Source organism: Geotrypetes seraphini, chromosome 15 (genome assembly GCF_902459505.1).
Source record: "Geotrypetes seraphini chromosome 15, aGeoSer1.1, whole genome shotgun sequence".
Taxonomy (NCBI): Eukaryota; Metazoa; Chordata; class Amphibia; order Gymnophiona; family Dermophiidae; genus Geotrypetes; species Geotrypetes seraphini.
The window spans coordinates 27,894,970-27,913,133 of record NC_047098.1 but is presented as its reverse complement, the minus strand read 5'-3'; the positions used below and the strand labels follow the sequence as shown (position 1 = coordinate 27,913,133).

The window sequence follows — 18,164 nt, the reverse complement described above, 5'->3', positions numbered from 1 at the left end:
CTGTGGGGTGTGTCACATTTTGGATGTTTTTGGTAGAGCTCCACACCTCAAGAGTTTGCAGTAATCCTATTAAACATTTTCTGCATGTGTGAATGATGGGGCTAAGTTCATAACGGCATGCCTATGTGAAAGGTCCTTAAAGCTATTTATTTTATAAAGGCAATAGCAATGCCTGTATGGCATCTTGGCATTGCATATACTTAGACACAGTTATTCAACCACACGGTTTTATAAGAGCCATTTTCCATGTATGGAATATACTGTACATGCAGAAAATGCTCAAAAGAATTACTGCTAATGAAGGCAGGTTGACAGCTGCAGGTGACAATATGGCCCAATGTCTATGTGTTAGGTCCCGTCATACCATTGTTTTGCACTGATTGCAGCTGCTCTTTGCCACCCTAGGTACCTGCCTTTTCTCTCTTCCCACTTCCAACCAGTATCCTGCCCCCTTCTCTCTCTTGTCCTCTACCTCAATTCCATCAGCATGTCCCTTCTCTCCACTTCCATCCTCATCTACCCCATCTCGCTCCCTCTGCATAATGGCTAAGTTGGCTTAATGTTTGCTATTCAAATAGTCACCAAGAACTTGCCCCATCCTGTATAGAGATGAGCAAGAAAAGATTTTTTTTAGCAATGTAAAGGGTTTGAGTGAGAGAATAAGAATGTGTGTTCATTCTACTAAAGCATCACTTACTTTAATGGTTATCTCTCACTATATTTTTAATGGCTTACAAAAGGTATCATTCTTACATAGTTTCAGTTATAGGTCACCAAGTTCAGTTAAACATTTATCCTATTATATTGTCTGTTGATACTTCAGGAACTAACACCTTCAGAGGTAAAATTCTTTTTTTACACTCTCGTCTTAAGAGTGAAAAAAGAAACAAGGAAAGCCCCTTCTTCACCCATACAAACTGCTATTTTTCATTTGCATTAGTCACATTTCCTGTGGTTTGCTTTGTACATAGTTAAGCAGAAGGGCAGAGATCTAAGGAGTAGCAGATTAGAATCCAAGGTTGAGCAAAAGCAGATTTACATTCTTGGAGCCTCATTTTCACCTAGATTAAATATTCATTTAACTGGTGTGGGATTATGCACTCAAATGGTTTTACTTGTCCAGTCAGAACTGCCAATAGAAAGAAGGTAGATGTTCAGTGATAGTCTGTGTAAAAAGCAGGACACAGTAGAAGCTTCACATTATCTCCTCAGGCAGGATGGTGACACTACTGCTAGTGAGGCGCACTCCATACCACCCTGCCCACCACTGGGTATCCTGCCCCCCATGTTGAAAGCGGATGTATCGGACACCAGGGCCATAATTTTTGAATGTATGAGTGACCTGTCAATATAAGCACAAGAGAGAAAGTATAAACAGCAACACCTGAAAAGGTCTCGCCTTATGGACATATTGAGGTCGATATTTAGAAGATTTATCTGGTTAAGGTTCAGAGTTGCCCAGTTCCAGTTTAACGAGTTAAGGAGAGGTTGGAGGTGTTTTGGGGGCATAGTGAGAAATTAACCAGAATATTTGTACTTTCTGGTTAAATCTAGGCAGAAAAATGTTTATCCTAAAGCTAATCAGATAAAGTTTACTGGTTATCTTTCTAAATAACTGTTTAAAGAGAAACAGATACCTGCTCTGGCCATCGTTAACCAGATAGTAAGCATCAGAATAGAAACATCACGAATTCTATAAATATAGTATTCATAAGCCAACAACTTAAATGCCAGCTTGTAAGGGTCATAGATTTATCACCTTTCTGTAGTACAGCAAAATCGCTTTAAATTGATTATTTGCAAGTACTTTCTCTGTCCCTGGTGGGCCCACAGTTTTGTACCTGAGGCAATGGAGGGTTATTTATTTAAAAATGTCTTATATTCTGCAAATCTACAACATACATACATAGAATACATTTAAGATTAAAATATGCTACTCTTCAAGTATTCAAAAACCTGAACAGTCTAAAATTTCTGTTTTAATTCATAGAAATGCCTGAGAAAACAGATGTGCTTTGAAGTTTTATAAATGAACTCAAAGACTAATGTTTCTCAATTCCTTTGGAAGGGAGTTCTATAGCTGAGGTCTCAACGACCATAAAGATTGAGTCCCTATACATCAGTGGTCTCAAACTCAAACCCTTAGCAGGGCCACATTTTGGATTTGTAGGTACTTGGAGGGCCTCAGAAAAAATAGTTAATGTCTTATTAAAGAAATGATAATTCTGTATGAGGTAAAACTCTTTATAGTTTATAAATCTTTCCTTTTGGCTAAGTCTTAATAACAATATTGTAATTTATAGCTAAAGAGACATATGATCAAGAAACTGTTTTATTTTACTTTTGTGATTATGATAAATATACCGAGGGCCTCAAAATAGTACTTGGCAGGCCGCGAGTTTGAGACCACTGCTATACATCTCCAATCTAATTTGTTTAAAATCTGGAACATTAAGTAGTACCTGACTACTTGACCGAAGGGGACGTCCTGGCACATGAATCTTTAGGGTTGTTCATAAAGAATTTTAAAAATTAGTGTTAAAATTTTAAAATGAATACACCATTAAATAGGCAACCAATGAAATTGCTTAAGAATTGGTGTAATGAGATTAAACGAACAGCAGCATTTTGAGCTTAAACCTTTTTTTTAGACAAACTAACTGACAATGAGTTACAGTAATCAAACAATGGGTGTATGTGTATATATACACACATATAGTACTTGTACAACTGTACAAAAAATGAGGCAGACTCCTCAATCCTTTCAAAGGTTATAACGATTTCAACTTCAAAAATATCTTCTGAGTAACCAGATTACTAGGAGCCATAGTGGGAATTGAAGCCAGGTTCTCAGCCACTACACTAATCATTAGGCCACTTCTCCATATTCATCAGTGCTGAATATAGGATGTAATCACCAGTGGCATACCAAAAGGGGGGGGCTGTCCACCTGGGTGCAAGCACTAAGGGGTTGCAGCTGGCATGTCCTGCCCTTCTCTGCCACCTTCCTGAATTAGCATCAGTGGAAGTAAATTTAAATGCAGCCATCGCAGGACCTTTGGGCACCCCTCCTACAACGTCGCTTCCTTCTTCCAGAGCAGAGCTGGCAGTCACAGGAAGGTCTATGAAGGTTCCGTGATGGCTGCATTTAAAGTTTACTACCGCTGCTGCTGCTGTTGTTTTGGGAAAGGAGCAGCGGTGGGGATGTGAAGGGGGCAGGATATTAGGTAGAATTGGAGTGGAGAGAGAAAAGGGAGCAGTATACTGCATGGTAGGGTGATGGACGGAGAGGGAAGTAGGGTGGAGGGAGAAAGAAGGCAAGATACTGGGTGGAATTGGGGTAGAGGGAGCGAGATGGGGTAGATGAGGATGGAAGTGGAGAGAAAGGGACATGCTGATGGAATTGAGATAGAGGACAAGAGAGAGAAGGGGGCAGGATACTGGTTGGAAGTGGGAAGAGAGAAAGGGCAGATGCTGATGGAATTGGGATAGGGGGCAGGAAACTGGTTGGAAGTACGGTGGAGTGAGAGTAGACAGATGCTGATGGAAGTGGGTAGATGGGGAGAGAGAGAAGGGGGCAGGATATGGGACAGAACTGGGGTGGAGGGAGAGAGGGGGGCAGATACTGAATGGAAAAGGGGGAGAGAGAAGGGGGCAGGATACTGAACTGGTCTAAAGCAGGGGTCCTCATCCTAGTCAGTTTTCAGAATATCTTTAATGCAAATCTCTCATGCATATTCATGTACTATTTTCCTTGGTATGTAATTTAATTTAATCTTATGCATTATGTATACCTAGCCAGTCAGGTTTTCAGGATATGTTCCACCCATCTGAACTAGTCTGTAGGGCCTCAAAGGAAAAAAAAATAGTAGGTAATTCAATGCATACAATACCTAAAATAATTAATTTGTAGATTCTACACCCAGAATAGAAGCCTTACTTATCAATATTTCTCAAGTTGTCTCTCTGAAAATAAATTGCATGTAAAGTGGTAAACACCGTAACATGCCAGCTCTAGTCAATATCCCAAAGCAAGTTACCTCTCTCCACTGTGCATCACTCCATTGTTCTATGATGACCAATTCTGGACAAAACTGTTGACGAACAATATAATCTTGGGAAAGTAGTTGGACACAGAGCTGATACTGACAGCCACAATCATACCTTGCTGCATACCTGGAGAAGTAGCAAAGTGTCAGTCCCCATTCTGACTTTGCACCCGGAAGAAGTTACATCAATACTTTGCAGTCTTCTGGTGACAAATTCAGTATACGTTCTCTGTTAATGGTATGGATACAGCTATACTACACCCTGCAACGTCTAGTGCTGCAGCAGTGAAGAGACTCAACATGTCTGAAGAGTAAATTCACTACACAGCAAGAGCACTTTTGTTCTACTCTCCTAGATCCAATTTGGTGTGAGTCCTGAATGCCATATATACAGAAAGGTACACATACACCATGCCAAATCACAATGCAACATAAGCTATGTCTTACTGGTATCATTAAAAGGAATATGAAAGATTTGTCACTGTTCCCAATACAGTTTCTCATTATTTGTACTTTTTTAATGTTAGCAGTAGAAATTTGAGGCATCTTCAAACACTCAAACATGTATGTCTTTCTGCTCAGCTTCACACACTTACCAGTCCTTGATTTCAATATCTGGCTGTATCGTATCCATCAGTTCCTCCCAGTATCCCTCTTGTTTTAAATGAATAATCTGAGATTTCTTACATAGGCTAGATATAAAGAATCACATTAAATATTGAAGCACAATCATAAAATATTACAAACATTTATTAATATGAAATAATCACTGTGCAAATGTAGTCATCATAATAACTATCAACAATATCAGCTAGATATGAAGAAAAAAAAAAGTTTTGAAATTATCTGAATTGAGCAAATACGGTTTACCCAGCAACAAGCTCTTTCTGGTTTTGTATGTACTATGCACTCCTCACCACAGCTGGAACCCAAATTTCAGAGTCAAAACATATGCAAACTTCCAGGGTAGTACGTAAAAAAAATGTTCAAGGGTTTCTGTTCACCTGATGTATTTCTCTACTGCAAGTACGAAGGAATAGAGAAAATGTTGGCAGATAAGAGCTGTACAGCCCACCCACTATGACCCTTCACCTGACAATTTCTAAAAAAGCTGAAGATGCTTAGGGCTGGCCTGCCGGTTCAATGGCAAAGCTGATTGCTGTCATTTAGAACTTCTAGGTCTGATTCCCAAGCTTGGCATCTACTCATCAAGCCAGCTGTGGCTGCTACAGCGGCAGCACACAGATTCCTCAAGAAGGTGGTGGGAGTCTCAGCTATCAAACAATTTTTACATAAGAGAGTTCTTGACCACTTAAACCATGCTAAGCTGGCCAGCACTTAACCAGAGAGTATCACTGAACAGTGGCTCTGACTGTCCCAACACAGTCTAGGCATGGGCCTAGATGTTACGCAGGAACCAGCAATATTCAGTGCCAATGCCCACATTCCTAACTAGTCAGACAAGACCACACAAAAATCAGTCCTATCTTTTTGGGTTTCCTGAAAAAATGGATATTCAATAGTAGAGAATGGCATGAGGACAAATTTGTCCCCGTGAGTTTTTTCACTGTCCCTGTCCCATTCCTGTAAGCTCTGCCTTAACTGCACAAGCCTTGCACACTTACGATTTTAAAATGTTTGAGGCTTGTGCTGATGAGGATGGAGCTTGCAGGAATGGAGCAGGAAAAGAACTCATGGGGATGGGAGACAAAAATGAGTTCCTGCGGGGATGGGGAAAAATTTGTCCTCGTGTCATTCTCTCTTCAATAGCCCAGCATTGAATATCTAGTTCTAATGTAGCCAGTAGTGGTAAGCACTTAAAAAGAGGCTGCTGACTGCCACCATCTGAATATTGACCCCTCTAGTTATAAAACTTATGGTGTACATGGATGAGTTCCAGTTGATTGTTCTCTAGTCAAGGCCTGTTACAAAATTGGTTGAACTAGAATGGAGTGGGAAAGACATGAGACTGGAAGCTAAATCCCAAATGAAATTCATGGCAACTACCACAGTAGAGAGTGGCTTCGATGAGCTGTAGCGCCAAAAGAAGCAGACGGCCCAAATTAAACCAAAATGTAAAACTATATTCCTTCTGCCAGTGGTGTAGTGAGGGAAGTAGCACCCACCCCCACTCTTTCTCACCACTTGAGCACCCCTCATATACCTCTTGAAATGTTCACCAGTGTGAGCAGCATCCTCCACCTGCTGCTTGCAACAGCCTTGGCTCCCTTTCTTACATCTTGTCCTGGTCCTGCAACCAGGAAGTGACATCAGAAGAGAGCCAAGGCCGGTACGAGCAGCAACTGGAAGATGCTGCTTGCGCTGGCGAATGTTCAAAGAGGTATGGCGGGAGGGGGGCAGGGGCAGAGAGGTGCTGACGCCTGGAGCCATCACATCCCTCACCCCCCCCCCCCCCCCCCGCCACTGCCTTCTGCAGAAAGTCACACACACTACCTGATACTGATAATATTCATGCATGTTGGGTGGAACAGAGAATATGGTGAAGCCTATAGGAAATGAAGGGCAGAGGGAAGACAAGACAGGGTATACAAGTAAAAGAGATAAAGCAGGAGAGGCAGCTACTCTTTACCCTATCCCTTCTAGAACTTCAGCCTCAGTAACATCCACCATAACATGCTGGATCTGCCCCAGCCCCATTGAGTCCATGATTTGAAATTATTATCCACCATATTTATGTGACTTTTTCAGACTGTTTGCACATATTTTAATTCCTATTAATAAAGAAGGGTTTTGAAGACCAGGCACACTCTGCTCCTTTTCTTGTATCCAGCTCCATTCTCCCCACAAATGCTCTTTATGACTTACTCATGGGAAGTGACAAAGTATTTCTGTACTAGAGGATCATGAAATGCTCTCCCATGATCTCCTGGGAGATTCTCAGTTTTCCATCCATTGCCTCCATTCTCTAGTATTTCCCAGGAATCCAGTCCCTCTGTAAATGCATAAGACACGTTTCAATTCTCAAAGAAAATGCATGTAAAGTTTTTAAACTAAAAATGCTTTTGAGAGAAAATATAAACATCTACTTCGTTATGAAAACAATCATTAAACATGTCTGCCTTTGATCCCTATTTCTCTTAATTCTTTATGAACTATAAGACTAAGAACCTCTCAACCGTATAAACTTTCTTTCCCTTCAATTAAGGGAATAAAGGCATTAGGTTATGTCTCTCGCTCCTTTGTATACATCTTTACTTCTATTTGGAACAAACTACCAGTTGAGATCAGATCTACTTTTTTCTCTTTATGTCTTTAGAAAACATCTGAAGACTTTTCTCTTTCAAAAAATTGTTTCATAAATAATTTTATTTGAAGAAACTATTACAACCTCTTATTGTGTAAACTGAGTCGAGCCTCTGTTGTCTGGAGGATGATCTGGTATATAAACTGAAAGATTGGATTGGACAGGAAGTTTAGGTTTAATTACGCTTAAATTTAGGAAGAAACTAAAAGCTCTCCTCTTTGGGACAACACACTCTGTTGACATTGGATAGAAAATGTTATACACGTAACGATAACATCATACTTCACAAATTTTATGTTATAGAGTTTCTGCCTCTTCTCTTCTAACTCTCCTCTTGGTTACTCCCTGTTACGTTCCTAGAATTGTATTTCCTTTGACTTGTAAGTCGCCTTGAACCTTTTCAGGTATAGAGCGACTCAAATACTAGATTAGATTAGATTTTGCAAATCTAAACTTCAGTCAAATTATTTGCTAAAGGAAAAATAGTTAAGTGAACAGAGCCTTTAAGCTTGTACCTGGGGAAAGAGAGCGTTAATTGATTTATCCCAAGTCACAAGGAGCATCACCGGAAGGAGCAGAATTTGAACATTGGTCCCTATCTACTGCTCTATCCTCTAGCCTCCCTCTTCTCTTTAGGCTCCTTTTACAAAAAAGGGCCCTTTATCAGTAGTGAAATGATACCACCTCCACTTTACGCCAATAGGTTTAAGTAAAAGGGCTACAAAATGACTCACCCAAGGTCACATGGAGAGGCAGTGAAAGAAGCAGGATCTGAACCCTGGCTTCCCAGCTTCTCGGTCCACTACTGTAACCACTAGGCTTTTTTCCTTCAGAAGTTATATATTGGGGAAGATCCAGTAAATGGTGCCCAAATTTGGGCACTGAAAAAACCACACACTGAGCGTTATTCTATAAAAGTGTTCCAAGTTGGGCAAGATCTGTGTCCAAATTTTAGGCGTGAGGATTTATATCAATTGAAACCTGTAAATCAGGTGCAGATCCCTCAAATTCTATAATGCTGATCACATCTTTAGTAAATGTCCCTGACCCACCCATGCCAAGTTTCCAAGTTTCTTTTGTATTTGATAACGGTTTTAATAATGATACTGTTAATGTTTTATTGTGTTTGTTCTGTCAAAACATGTTTTAGTATTTTTAATATGTATGCATGTAATTTTGTAAACCACATAGTTCTTATGCGGTATATAAATTTTTAAATAAATATACCGCCCATGGGCACAGCCGTCTGAGCGGTTCACAATCCGTTCACAATCTAATCGGGTATTCTTAAGTATTTGTTCCCATCTGTCCTGGCGGGCTCACAATCAATTATGGTACCTGGAGCAATGGAGGGTTAAGTGACTTACCCAGGAGTGGCACTGAGCTTTAACCCACAATCTCAGGGTGATGAGGTAGCATTAATAACCACCAAGCCACACCTCCACTCATAGCCTTGCCCCTTTTCAGTTACATGCACATGATTAAGTTAGCTTGTCTCTTCTTTGATATTTCTGGATCATAGACTGTAACGTCCACCTGGTATTGTCTTAGGTTCTAAATGCTGAATTTACTGTCCAAGCTCACTCTAGCCTATCTAACCATCTTATTTACAGGATATCTACCATAAAGTCTGGCCAATAACATCCTTATGTTCCACGTTACTGGAGTTCTCATTGATGCCCTCCTCAGCCCATCTTACACCGAATCACATCTGGAAAGCAGACCATGCAAGTCTGTCCAGTAGCGGCCTTAGTTTTTTTAATTTACCTCCTTTGTTTTCCAATTAGAGATCTTCTATGTTTAGCCCACGCTTTGTCAGCAGCTAATTATTGGTGTTCATTGGATTGTTACTCAAATTACATTTAGCGCCATATATAGAATTTAGTGGGAATTATGTATATATATTGTGACAGAAATAGGTCACATGGCACTTTCTATCCCAACAAGTTTATAATCTAACTTAGAGCACAATGAGGTAAGGTTCAAAGTCACACTAAGTAATGAAGATTTAATCATGAACTCGAGATTCCCACTTAGGTCTTCTTACTGTTTTTCTGGGCTAGAGTCCATGAGAGACCAGAATGCTTTAACAGGTGAAAGGTAAACCGTGCCGAGCTTTACGCTTGTGGAGATGGTGCGGTATACGGGAAATTGCACGGCGACACCAGGAAATACTTTTTCACCGAAAGAGTGGTTGATTGCTGGAATAGACTTCCACTTCAGGTGATCGAGGCAAGCAGCGTGCCTGATTTTAAGAAGAAATGGGATCGTCACGTGGGATCCCTGCACAGAGCTAAATAGGGGAGGGTCATTAAGGTGGGCAGACTAGATGGGCCGCGGCCCTTATCTGCCGTCTTTTTCTATGTTTCTATACAAACCTAAGGTTTAGTTTAGTAAAAGAGCATCATGAAAAATTAGGGCAGCCCAAAGGCATATTGCTAACATTTAGTCCATCTAATGTAAGTCGTGGATATGCTTCTATGCTTGGGCTCCTTCTTGTGCTGGCTGTAAGGAAACCACCATGCAGGAATTCTTAAGTTAAAAAGTGGCAGCATTCAGGAAGGTCAAACACTGTTCATAGTAAAAAAAAAAAAAAGCATGCAAGTTGTACAGTGATTTAGCACTGTATATAATGGAGAGAAACCCACCATTAGCACAGGGATTCTTAAGTAAATTCTTCTTCTTCTTGCTAACAAAGTAAAATGCTCTCCAGTCACGGGGATTTCTCTTGCACTCTTTGGGGACAAAGCCTTCCTTCTGGGATTTTCTTTTCCAAAGAGTGGGCAAGTCTACAATGTTCTTCCAGAGGACGCATACGAGCTTGCAACTGTGGATAAGCTGTCCAGCAGGAACCAGAGAAAGTACTTCAACCATGACATCATCTGGGAGATTGCTGATAGTGAGTACCATGCTTGATCAAGCAAGGCACTATCCGGCAGGAACAGGAAAGGGCTGAAATAGCAAAATTAATACACAGTCAGTCTGGGCCTGCAGAATTACCACTTGATTAGCATGAACACAATTTAGTACATCCAAACATGTTCCATTTAATGATGTATGCTGGAGGCACAGTGTATGTGATCAAGTTCCAGCCCACCAGTTCTGCTGCTGGTAAGTGACAAGGAGATGCAAATTCATCCAGTCATCTTGAAGGTGCCTCCAGCCTCCTAATTCTAGTTGGCCAGCTCTCCTTTTTACCTCAATGGAGGATGCCCCCAGCATCGGACCACAGATTACATCTGCCAGCAGCCTTATCCTGTTAATGTCACTAAAAACACCAGCATCAGAAAGGAAGATAACAAGAGAAGATTAAGTAGGCCAATTGGTCCTTGACTGATGTCATACGGAATGTTAGCATTATCAAGTGTTATACAGCAGAATATTACTAACTGCTTTTCTCCTGATAGTGTCTAATCTTTGCTTCCTGGAGTTCTGGACTCAAACATCCCGATCTTCCCTGGTTCTTTTGCTTGTTACTTTCCCTGACTTGGTTTTATCTCCTGCCAGCTAATCTGCAATGGATGTTTCTTTGAATACTGTGTTCAGTGTCAAAAGGCCATATACTGCGGAAAGGCTGGCTAGGCAACATCATCAAGCACTCCTCATTCTATCTTAATTTCAGAAAACTAATTAAAACCAACCTGTTTAACCGATTTGTAACCAAGAACTCCTAAACCTTCCCCTGTACTCTTATCACATTGTATTCGATATCCCTACATTGTGACTTTATGTAACCAAAGACTTCATTGTTATTTTTTTCGCTGACTGTCCAGCTCTTCCTGATGTAAACCGCCTCAAACTACTATGGCTTTGGCGGTATATAAAAATAAATTATTATTATCTCTACAGTAATCAAGTCTTTTTTCTACTCATTATGACAGATCCATTCAATTTGCTCGCTTCTTGATGAAAATTCATTAAAAATCATCATTTACTTGTTTATTCTGCCAAAGTTAGACTACTGTAACAGCATCTTGATTGGTCTCTCTCATCATCAACTTCGTAGGTTACAAACAGTCCAGAATACAACCATTTGCCTTCTTTCTCATGCATCGTGCTTTAATCGTCTTACCCTTTTATTCATTAAACATCATTGGCTCCCCATTACCTTCTATCTTCAATTTAAAGTCCTGGTTCTGACTTTAAATCATTACATTCTAATGCTCCGGTATACTTATCCTCACTTATTCATTCTTACTAAACAACCAACATCTTCTCATACCTCCAATACGTGCAATTCATTAAGAGACCACACTAGAAACAGAGCCTTTTTTTGTTTTTTTGGATCTCCCCTTCAGAATTCACTTCCCAGTGCTGTCTATTTGGAAACCTCTTATTTTAGCTTTAGATCCCTCCTTAACCTTTTCCTATCGTAATAAATTTTACGTTACGCTGGTTCCAATTGTAATTATTTTAGCAAAGTTTTGTATTATTCACCGTTATCATTTACGGCTATTGTAAACACAATGGCCCAATAGATGGGACAAATGATAGGTAGAAGGTGTACTGTATGTCCCATGCCATGGGACATATGATGGCAACAACATTTTTTGGAATGCCCCGTCATCCGGGATACACGAAAAGAAAAGGTTAAGGTTTCTCTTTTTAAGCAATCCTTTTCGGTTGAACTGGATGACTCAGATGTTGCAAGAATTTACTAGCATTGCAGTCTGTATACAATACATATGTTCCCTTTTTTTCCTCCCCTCTAGTTCTTTCATCCTATCTCCTTTCTGATGAAATTGCAGTTCTTTTCCTTGTTGTTTGATTTATTGACGTAAACCACTCTATTGCCTAAGGAAGGGCGGTATATTAAATAAAATTAAACCACCATAATAGATTTCAAAAAGGCTTTGGAAAAACACAAAGGATCCTTAATAAAAGCATAGGAAGAAATGTTGCTGTAATGACTATAATTTCAGTTTCAAGAAGGCATGGGGATAATTTGCCTAGAGGAGCAGTTACAATTTTAAATGAAGGCATGGGGGAGTAAGCTGCACAGAACAGGAGACTATCCTTAACACCTTACTGAAGACACGATATTGGCCATTTTGTCTTTTATCTGCTGTCAGCTACAATGCTGGTCTTCACTTTCAGTCCCTGAGGGCTGCCAACAGGTCAAGTTTTCAGGATCTCTCTAATGAATATTGATATACTCCAACTAAAGAGCTATATCCCATATGTACATTACAATAGAAGAATAACTTATAAACAATATCTTCTAATATTTTTATTGTAGGAACAAAAGAATAAAAGACTTGATGAACCACATTATACCTATCTCTAAATTAAACGCCACACGAGTAGCCTCAAAAATTGAAGTTTTATCTGAATTTAGTTTTAATTGGTGCTTCAACATCCAATTTTCCATCAGTAAAACAAGAGACTCTACTTTAGCAGAAATCAGTGACACTGAGGAAGAAAGGGAATTATAACTGTTATGTCATCGGTATAAATAAAACTTATGAACCCTTTCTGTGATAACACACAACCCAAAGGTGCTAAAAATACATTGACTAGGGTGGGGGTTAGTGGAGAACCCTGTGGTATACCATCAGGACTTTTCCACCCCCTATGAGATTACTCATAAAAACCAGATAATAATAGCAGGACTGTAAAATTTCTCAGAATTGGTCTAACACTCTTCCAGATACGCCTATATTATCCAACTTCCCAAACAAAATTTCAAGATCCACCAGATCAAAAAGCACTTGCTAAGTCAAATTGGAGGATCAGTGCATTTTTGCCTTCACTAACCCCTCCCCCCTTTTAGTCTCAGTAAAACTGCATAACTCTCGTGTGATGAGAGTCATGCCGTTTTACTGAGACTAATAGGGGAGCCTGGACTTGTCACAGCTCTTGAAGACGAGTAGATGCAAAACACATTTTTGTGTTGGGCTGGACTTTAAATTTGACAAGCTCCATTTGAACAATTACGGGTAAGAATGGACACTATACTACATGAAGAATATTGATTATCAGTGTGCCTGATTGGTGGTTAAGAACATAAAAATTAAGAAATTGGTCCATATGATGAAGAGAACTGATTACAGAAATACTGGAAGGGGTAAATTGTTGGACTGGTGTGGGTTTGGGTCTCCTATTTATGTCTAGAATTTTGGAAGTACTGTATTTATTATCTAAGGAATTTTGGAAGTACTGTATTTATTATCTAAAATGTGATAAGATTGTGGATATTTATTATTATAATAAAATAAAAATTTCATCTGGGTGCAAGATTGACATTATAATCTCATGTGTCTATAGTTGTTCTTAACATTACGGAAGTTACATACAATTCAAAATTATTTTAATGAGACACAATGTTTTTCTGTTTCTATTCTTAGGAAAAGATAGTGGATGCTGCAGATGGGCAGACTGGATGAACCATTTGGTCTTTATCTGCCATCATGTTTCTATTAATTTAAACTGATTGTTCAGGCACTGGTACTTAGTACCCTTGACTACTGTAATTTAATATATTTAGGATGTCCTCGGTATTTACTTAAATAAATTACAAACTGCACAGAACACAGCTGTTCGGTTAATCTTTTCTTTAAAGAAATACAATCACGTAATGAAATACTATATACAACTACATTAGCTACCTATTCAAGCTAGAATATTGTTTAAATTTATGTGTGCTTATTAAGGTGTTTTATGGTTTGGCACCAACATATATGATTGAGTGCTTTATATTAACACTAGTCTTATAGCCCGTTCCATTAACAGGTGCTAAAATATACCCTGTACATCAACCCCTTTTATGCCCTCCATTTCAGTGTGTTGCAGCATTTCCCTCCCACCCCACTTCCCTGTGCAGTATTTTCCTCCCCCCATACGCCGCGCCGCAGGAGAAGCAGTGCCCAACTTAAAATCCGGAAGGGTTGGCTTTTGATGTTTGTGTGCTGCGGCCTGCAGCCGCCGAGGCCGACATCCGACTCAGGCCGCCGCGGCCGACATCCACCTGGGGAGGGGGGAGGAAGAGAGAGAGCGGAGAGGCGGCGTGGACGGCAGGCGGGGATCGTGATAGTAGCCACCGCTGCGTCTTTCAACAGGGAGCAGGACAGAGCGTAAGCCGCGCATGCGCACTTCCTATGTGTCGCTACAGCTCACGGAAAACCGGCGCACACATAGGAAGTGCGCATGCGCGGCCTAGCGTTTTATTATATTAGATGTCATCCACGGGTATTTTGCAATATTAACTATTTTGCATTTCCTTCAATTCGAGGTCAATCCTACTGTAAATACATTGAGAAATTGCTGGCATTTCAAGCTGTGTGGTTTTGGAGGTAAATACTGAATTATTGCACTCATTCTTATTTACCCTTTAGGTATCAGATCAAAACATATTTATTTAAAAAATGGCTTATATTGGTGTAGTTTTTATGTATGTTTTAAACTACTTTTATAATTAGAGAATTGTAAAATTCCTAATGTTATATTGGCTTGTTCTTATTGTAAAACACTTAGAACTTGTTGGCTGTAATAGTCTATAAATAAAGAATTATTATACTAACGTAGTAGATGACAGCAGATAAAGACCCAAATGGTTCATCTAGTCTGCCCAACCTGATTCAATCTAAAAATTTGTTAGGGGGGCTGTTCTTCTTCTTCTTAGCTATATTGTCTTTCTGACAGACGTAGAAGAGAGCTAACACTGTTAGCGAATGAAATAAGTGTCTATTAAATATTGGAAATGCTCTTTGATGCCACAATGGATGAATCTATTGCAGTAATAGTAAGATGCTTAAGCAACTGGGCATGTGATGGAAGGATATTGCAGGCGATAGGAGTCTGATCAGCTGACAAGACTCTTGATGCCACATCAAAGGCAGACAAGACACAGATAATGTCATTTAACAGTAGTTCATTTAAATATAAAAATAGCTTCTGCCATTTTGGGTTTTTTTTTAATCATTAAATTCAGCTGCCAGTTGTCTTAGGATGTTTTTACATGCCGATACTAGCATTTTATAGATGCTGGCCCATCTAGTTGGAACAACCTTTTTAAGACAAATCTCAAGCTTAAGGTTCTCTTCTCTCATCAGTCTTCCCTTCCCACCAATGCTCCCTCTAAGTATTGGCTGGGTACCTGCAAATTTTTTTCTCATGTGAGCAACAAGTTCTAGAAACCAACAATTTTCCAGATTTGCAAATATTTTTGTGAGCGACCATGTAAAGTCTGTGAGCAACACTCCTAGAATGTATGAGCAATTGCTCATGTGTTCTGCTTAGATGGAACATACAGTAGCCTCCCGCCCTTTCTGATGGATCTCATATTGATCTTGTGTTCTTCAGGCCCTGCTCTGTTTTACTTCCACCTCTCTGATCACCATTCTTTTTTTCTAAGCTTCTGTCTTGAGAAGGTTTTTTTTTTTGTTTTGTTTTTAATTTTGCCACTCTTAGATCAGACTCATCGTGATCGTCCACCTCTTAGTGTCAGATGACAAGCAAAATGATCAGAATAGCATGAAGGGCTCCTAAGAATAGCAGATGACATAGTGCATTTCCCTACAAGTAAAGGAACAAAAACTGATAAATATTTGAGACTGAGCCATTATGGTGATTCGCACATTTTTTTTTAACCCCAAAACGGAAGAAAGTGGAGATCTTAATACTTATAGACATGTTAAACCACAGCAGCTCTGTACTCTCTACGCCCATACCCAGGGGACATAAGAGAGACTGTAGGGTGAACTCATTTCCATCTATTAAAGTGGCAACGTCCAGCATACTGGCCCAAGTGAAACAAGCAAGGCTGAAAGGGTTACTGGGCGGGGCTATTGGGATCTCCAGTAAACGGGTGAAAAACTATGCAATCTACCTCAGTTCCAGCAACCTCAGAGCACTAGGTACATGCCAGAAGAGCCTCACTTCCTTCAGACGTGCTCACAAGCATCAGCAGCTCGAGAGAGAGTTCACGGTCTGCCGCGTGATCAGCTGGTCAGATGCTGCCCCGTGACCGGTGCCTTCCCTCCCATCTTCCCCCCTGCCTTCCCTTCTTCTCACACACCTGATAAAAAGTTTCCTGCCTCCAGCTGTCGCTCTAGCCCAGAGCTCGGCAGCCCAAGGAAAGGAAGTGGCTGGGGAGACTGACCCGGGAAAGATGAAGAAGAGAGGGTGGGGGAAGGCAGGGAAGAAATGATTCATGCAAGAGGAGGCAACAGAAAGGAAAAGATGACGCCAAACAATAATAGAACAATTAAAAGAACGAATAAGAAACGGTAGGAGAAAAGGGTACAACCCCGGAAGCGTCCGTATTTAGTTGCACCCGCCCCCGCACCCCTCTTGCAGCCTATTGGTTTGCAGAGCAATACCTGACCAATGGGAGAAGGCATCCGCCTCCTATCTTTACTCTATACCGGTTAGAGAGGAGGGGCTTCTGTGGATGGGAAAGGGGGCGCGAGCTGTCGGTTTTAAACTTACATCTCAAAGCAGTGTAGTATTTGTAGTCCGTGATTCTATTCACGACTCCCAGATCTACCTCCCTACACCGAAAATTTTACCTAAAGTCAAAAAAAAAGTCTCAACCTGTTTGGCTGACATTGCTGCCTGGATAGGGTTACCATACTTAGTGAAGTAAAAATCTGGACCCATGGCCACAACCCCAGGACCGCCCTGTTCTTCCCCAGCTCCACCCCCACAGATGGCATCTGCGAATGCATTGGAGTCGTTTTCAACTCCAACCTCTCATTTTCTACACACATCCAACAGACTACTAAAGCCTGTTGCTAATATCTTGCCAAAATTTGCCCCTTCCTCTCTGATCAAACCACCCAAATCCTTGTCCACACTCTCATAATCTCAAGCTTAGACTACTGCAATTTACTTCTCCTGCTGAACCGCTTCTGCAAGCGGTGTAAAACTCAGTTGCATGACCTATCTTCTGCCAACCTCACTACACTCACCTTACCCCTCTCCTCAAATCACTTCAATGACTTCCTATCTGCCTCCACATACAGTTCAAACTCCTATTACTAACCTACAATTGTGTTAATGCTGCAGCCCCTCAGTATCTCTCCTCTCTTACTCTTTATACACCTCACCGAAAACTCTGTTCCTCAGATAAACTGCTTTTATCTGTACCCTTGTCTTCCACCGCCAATTCCAGACCTCATTCCTTTAGTTGCCCGGTATGCCTGGAATAAACTACATGAGTTCATTCATCATGCCCCTTCTCTTGTTTAAAAGTAGACTGAAAACCCACCTTTTTGATATAGCCTTCAGTTCATAACCCTACTCCCTACTGCCCACTGCTCACCACCCTAGCCAGCAGGTTAATCATCCCCCCCCCCCAAACTGTATTCCCCACCCTGGCATCCTATTTGTCTGTCTCAGCTCTATAAATGGCTGAGAGAAAGGGATTTAGTCTGCCAGGGGAATGGAGAGAGGAAGGAGACATGGGGTGTGATTGTGAATGGTTATGAAAAGGGACCTGAGGTGTTATTGTGAGTGGTTGAGAAGAGAGATGTGGGTGTGATTTATTGTGAGTGGCTGAGAGAAAGGGGAGTGGGATGTGATTGTGAGTGGGTGAGAGAAGGGATGAGTGTGATTGTGAGTGGCTGAAAGGAGAGAGATGGGATGTGATTTATTGTGAATGGCTGAGGGAAATGGAAATAAGGTGTAAATTGTGAGTGGCTGAAAGAAAGGATGTAGGTTGTGAGGTGAATGGTGAGAGAAGGGGTTGTGATTGTGAGTGTCTGAAAAGAGAGATTTAGGCTGTCAGGGGGATGGAGAAAAGAGGATAAATGGGGTGTCATTGTGAGTGTCTGAGAGGAGAGGATGTGGGATGTTACTGGGCAAGGAGCTAGCAGAAGAGACCTGAGGCAACAAGTGGAGCTTGGTCT

General features: G+C 40.7%; 2 protein-coding genes across 6 annotated transcripts in view; one reads left to right on the top strand and one right to left on the bottom strand.

Moving 5' to 3' along the window:
* Positions 1-672: 672 nt before the first annotated feature.
* Positions 673-16,492, bottom strand: LOC117348813 (F-box only protein 6-like). Of its 5 annotated transcripts, XM_033921319.1 has the most exons (8): positions 16,142-16,284; positions 10,513-10,582; positions 9,963-10,266; positions 6,876-7,002; positions 4,646-4,741; positions 4,041-4,176; positions 3,795-3,849; positions 1,206-1,342 (listed from the first exon to the last, which is right to left on the bottom strand). In XM_033921319.1, exons 3-7 carry the CDS (start codon positions 10,222-10,224, stop codon positions 3,811-3,813), a joined length of 660 nt encoding a protein of 219 aa, XP_033777210.1. In that variant the 5' UTR covers positions 10,225-10,266; positions 10,513-10,582; positions 16,142-16,284; the 3' UTR covers positions 1,206-1,342; positions 3,795-3,810. The 5 variants fall into 5 exon arrangements, with proteins under 5 accessions (XP_033777207.1, XP_033777206.1, XP_033777208.1 ...); XM_033921316.1 differs by lacking the exons at positions 3,795-3,849; positions 16,142-16,284 and adding an exon at positions 16,331-16,492 and having other exon boundaries at positions 673-1,342; XM_033921315.1 differs by lacking the exon at positions 3,795-3,849 and having other exon boundaries at positions 673-1,342.
* LOC117348812 (F-box only protein 2-like) overlaps positions 16,424-18,164 on the top strand; it is a 28,886-nt gene continuing 27,145 nt past the window's right edge. The window contains exon 1 of the mRNA XM_033921313.1: positions 16,424-16,541. Within this exon, the coding sequence (XP_033777204.1) occupies positions 16,459-16,541 (83 nt within the window). The 5' untranslated portion in view covers positions 16,424-16,458. The remainder of the gene's footprint in view (positions 16,542-18,164) is intronic.

Bases quoted from the DNA above. Each gene is read 5' to 3' on its own strand.
- LOC117348813 (XM_033921316.1), bottom strand. From the start codon at position 10,224: ATGGTACTCACTATCAGCAATCTCCCAGATGATGTCATGGTTGAAGTA. The intron at 4,177-4,645 runs GTAAGTGTGTGA...CTACTTCTCCAG, and splicing joins GATATTGAAATCAAGGACTG to GTATGCAGCAAGGTATGATT. The intron at 1,343-4,040 runs GTAACTTGCTTT...TTATATTGACAG, and splicing joins GTGATGCACAGTGGAGAGAG to GTCACTCATACATTCAAAAA.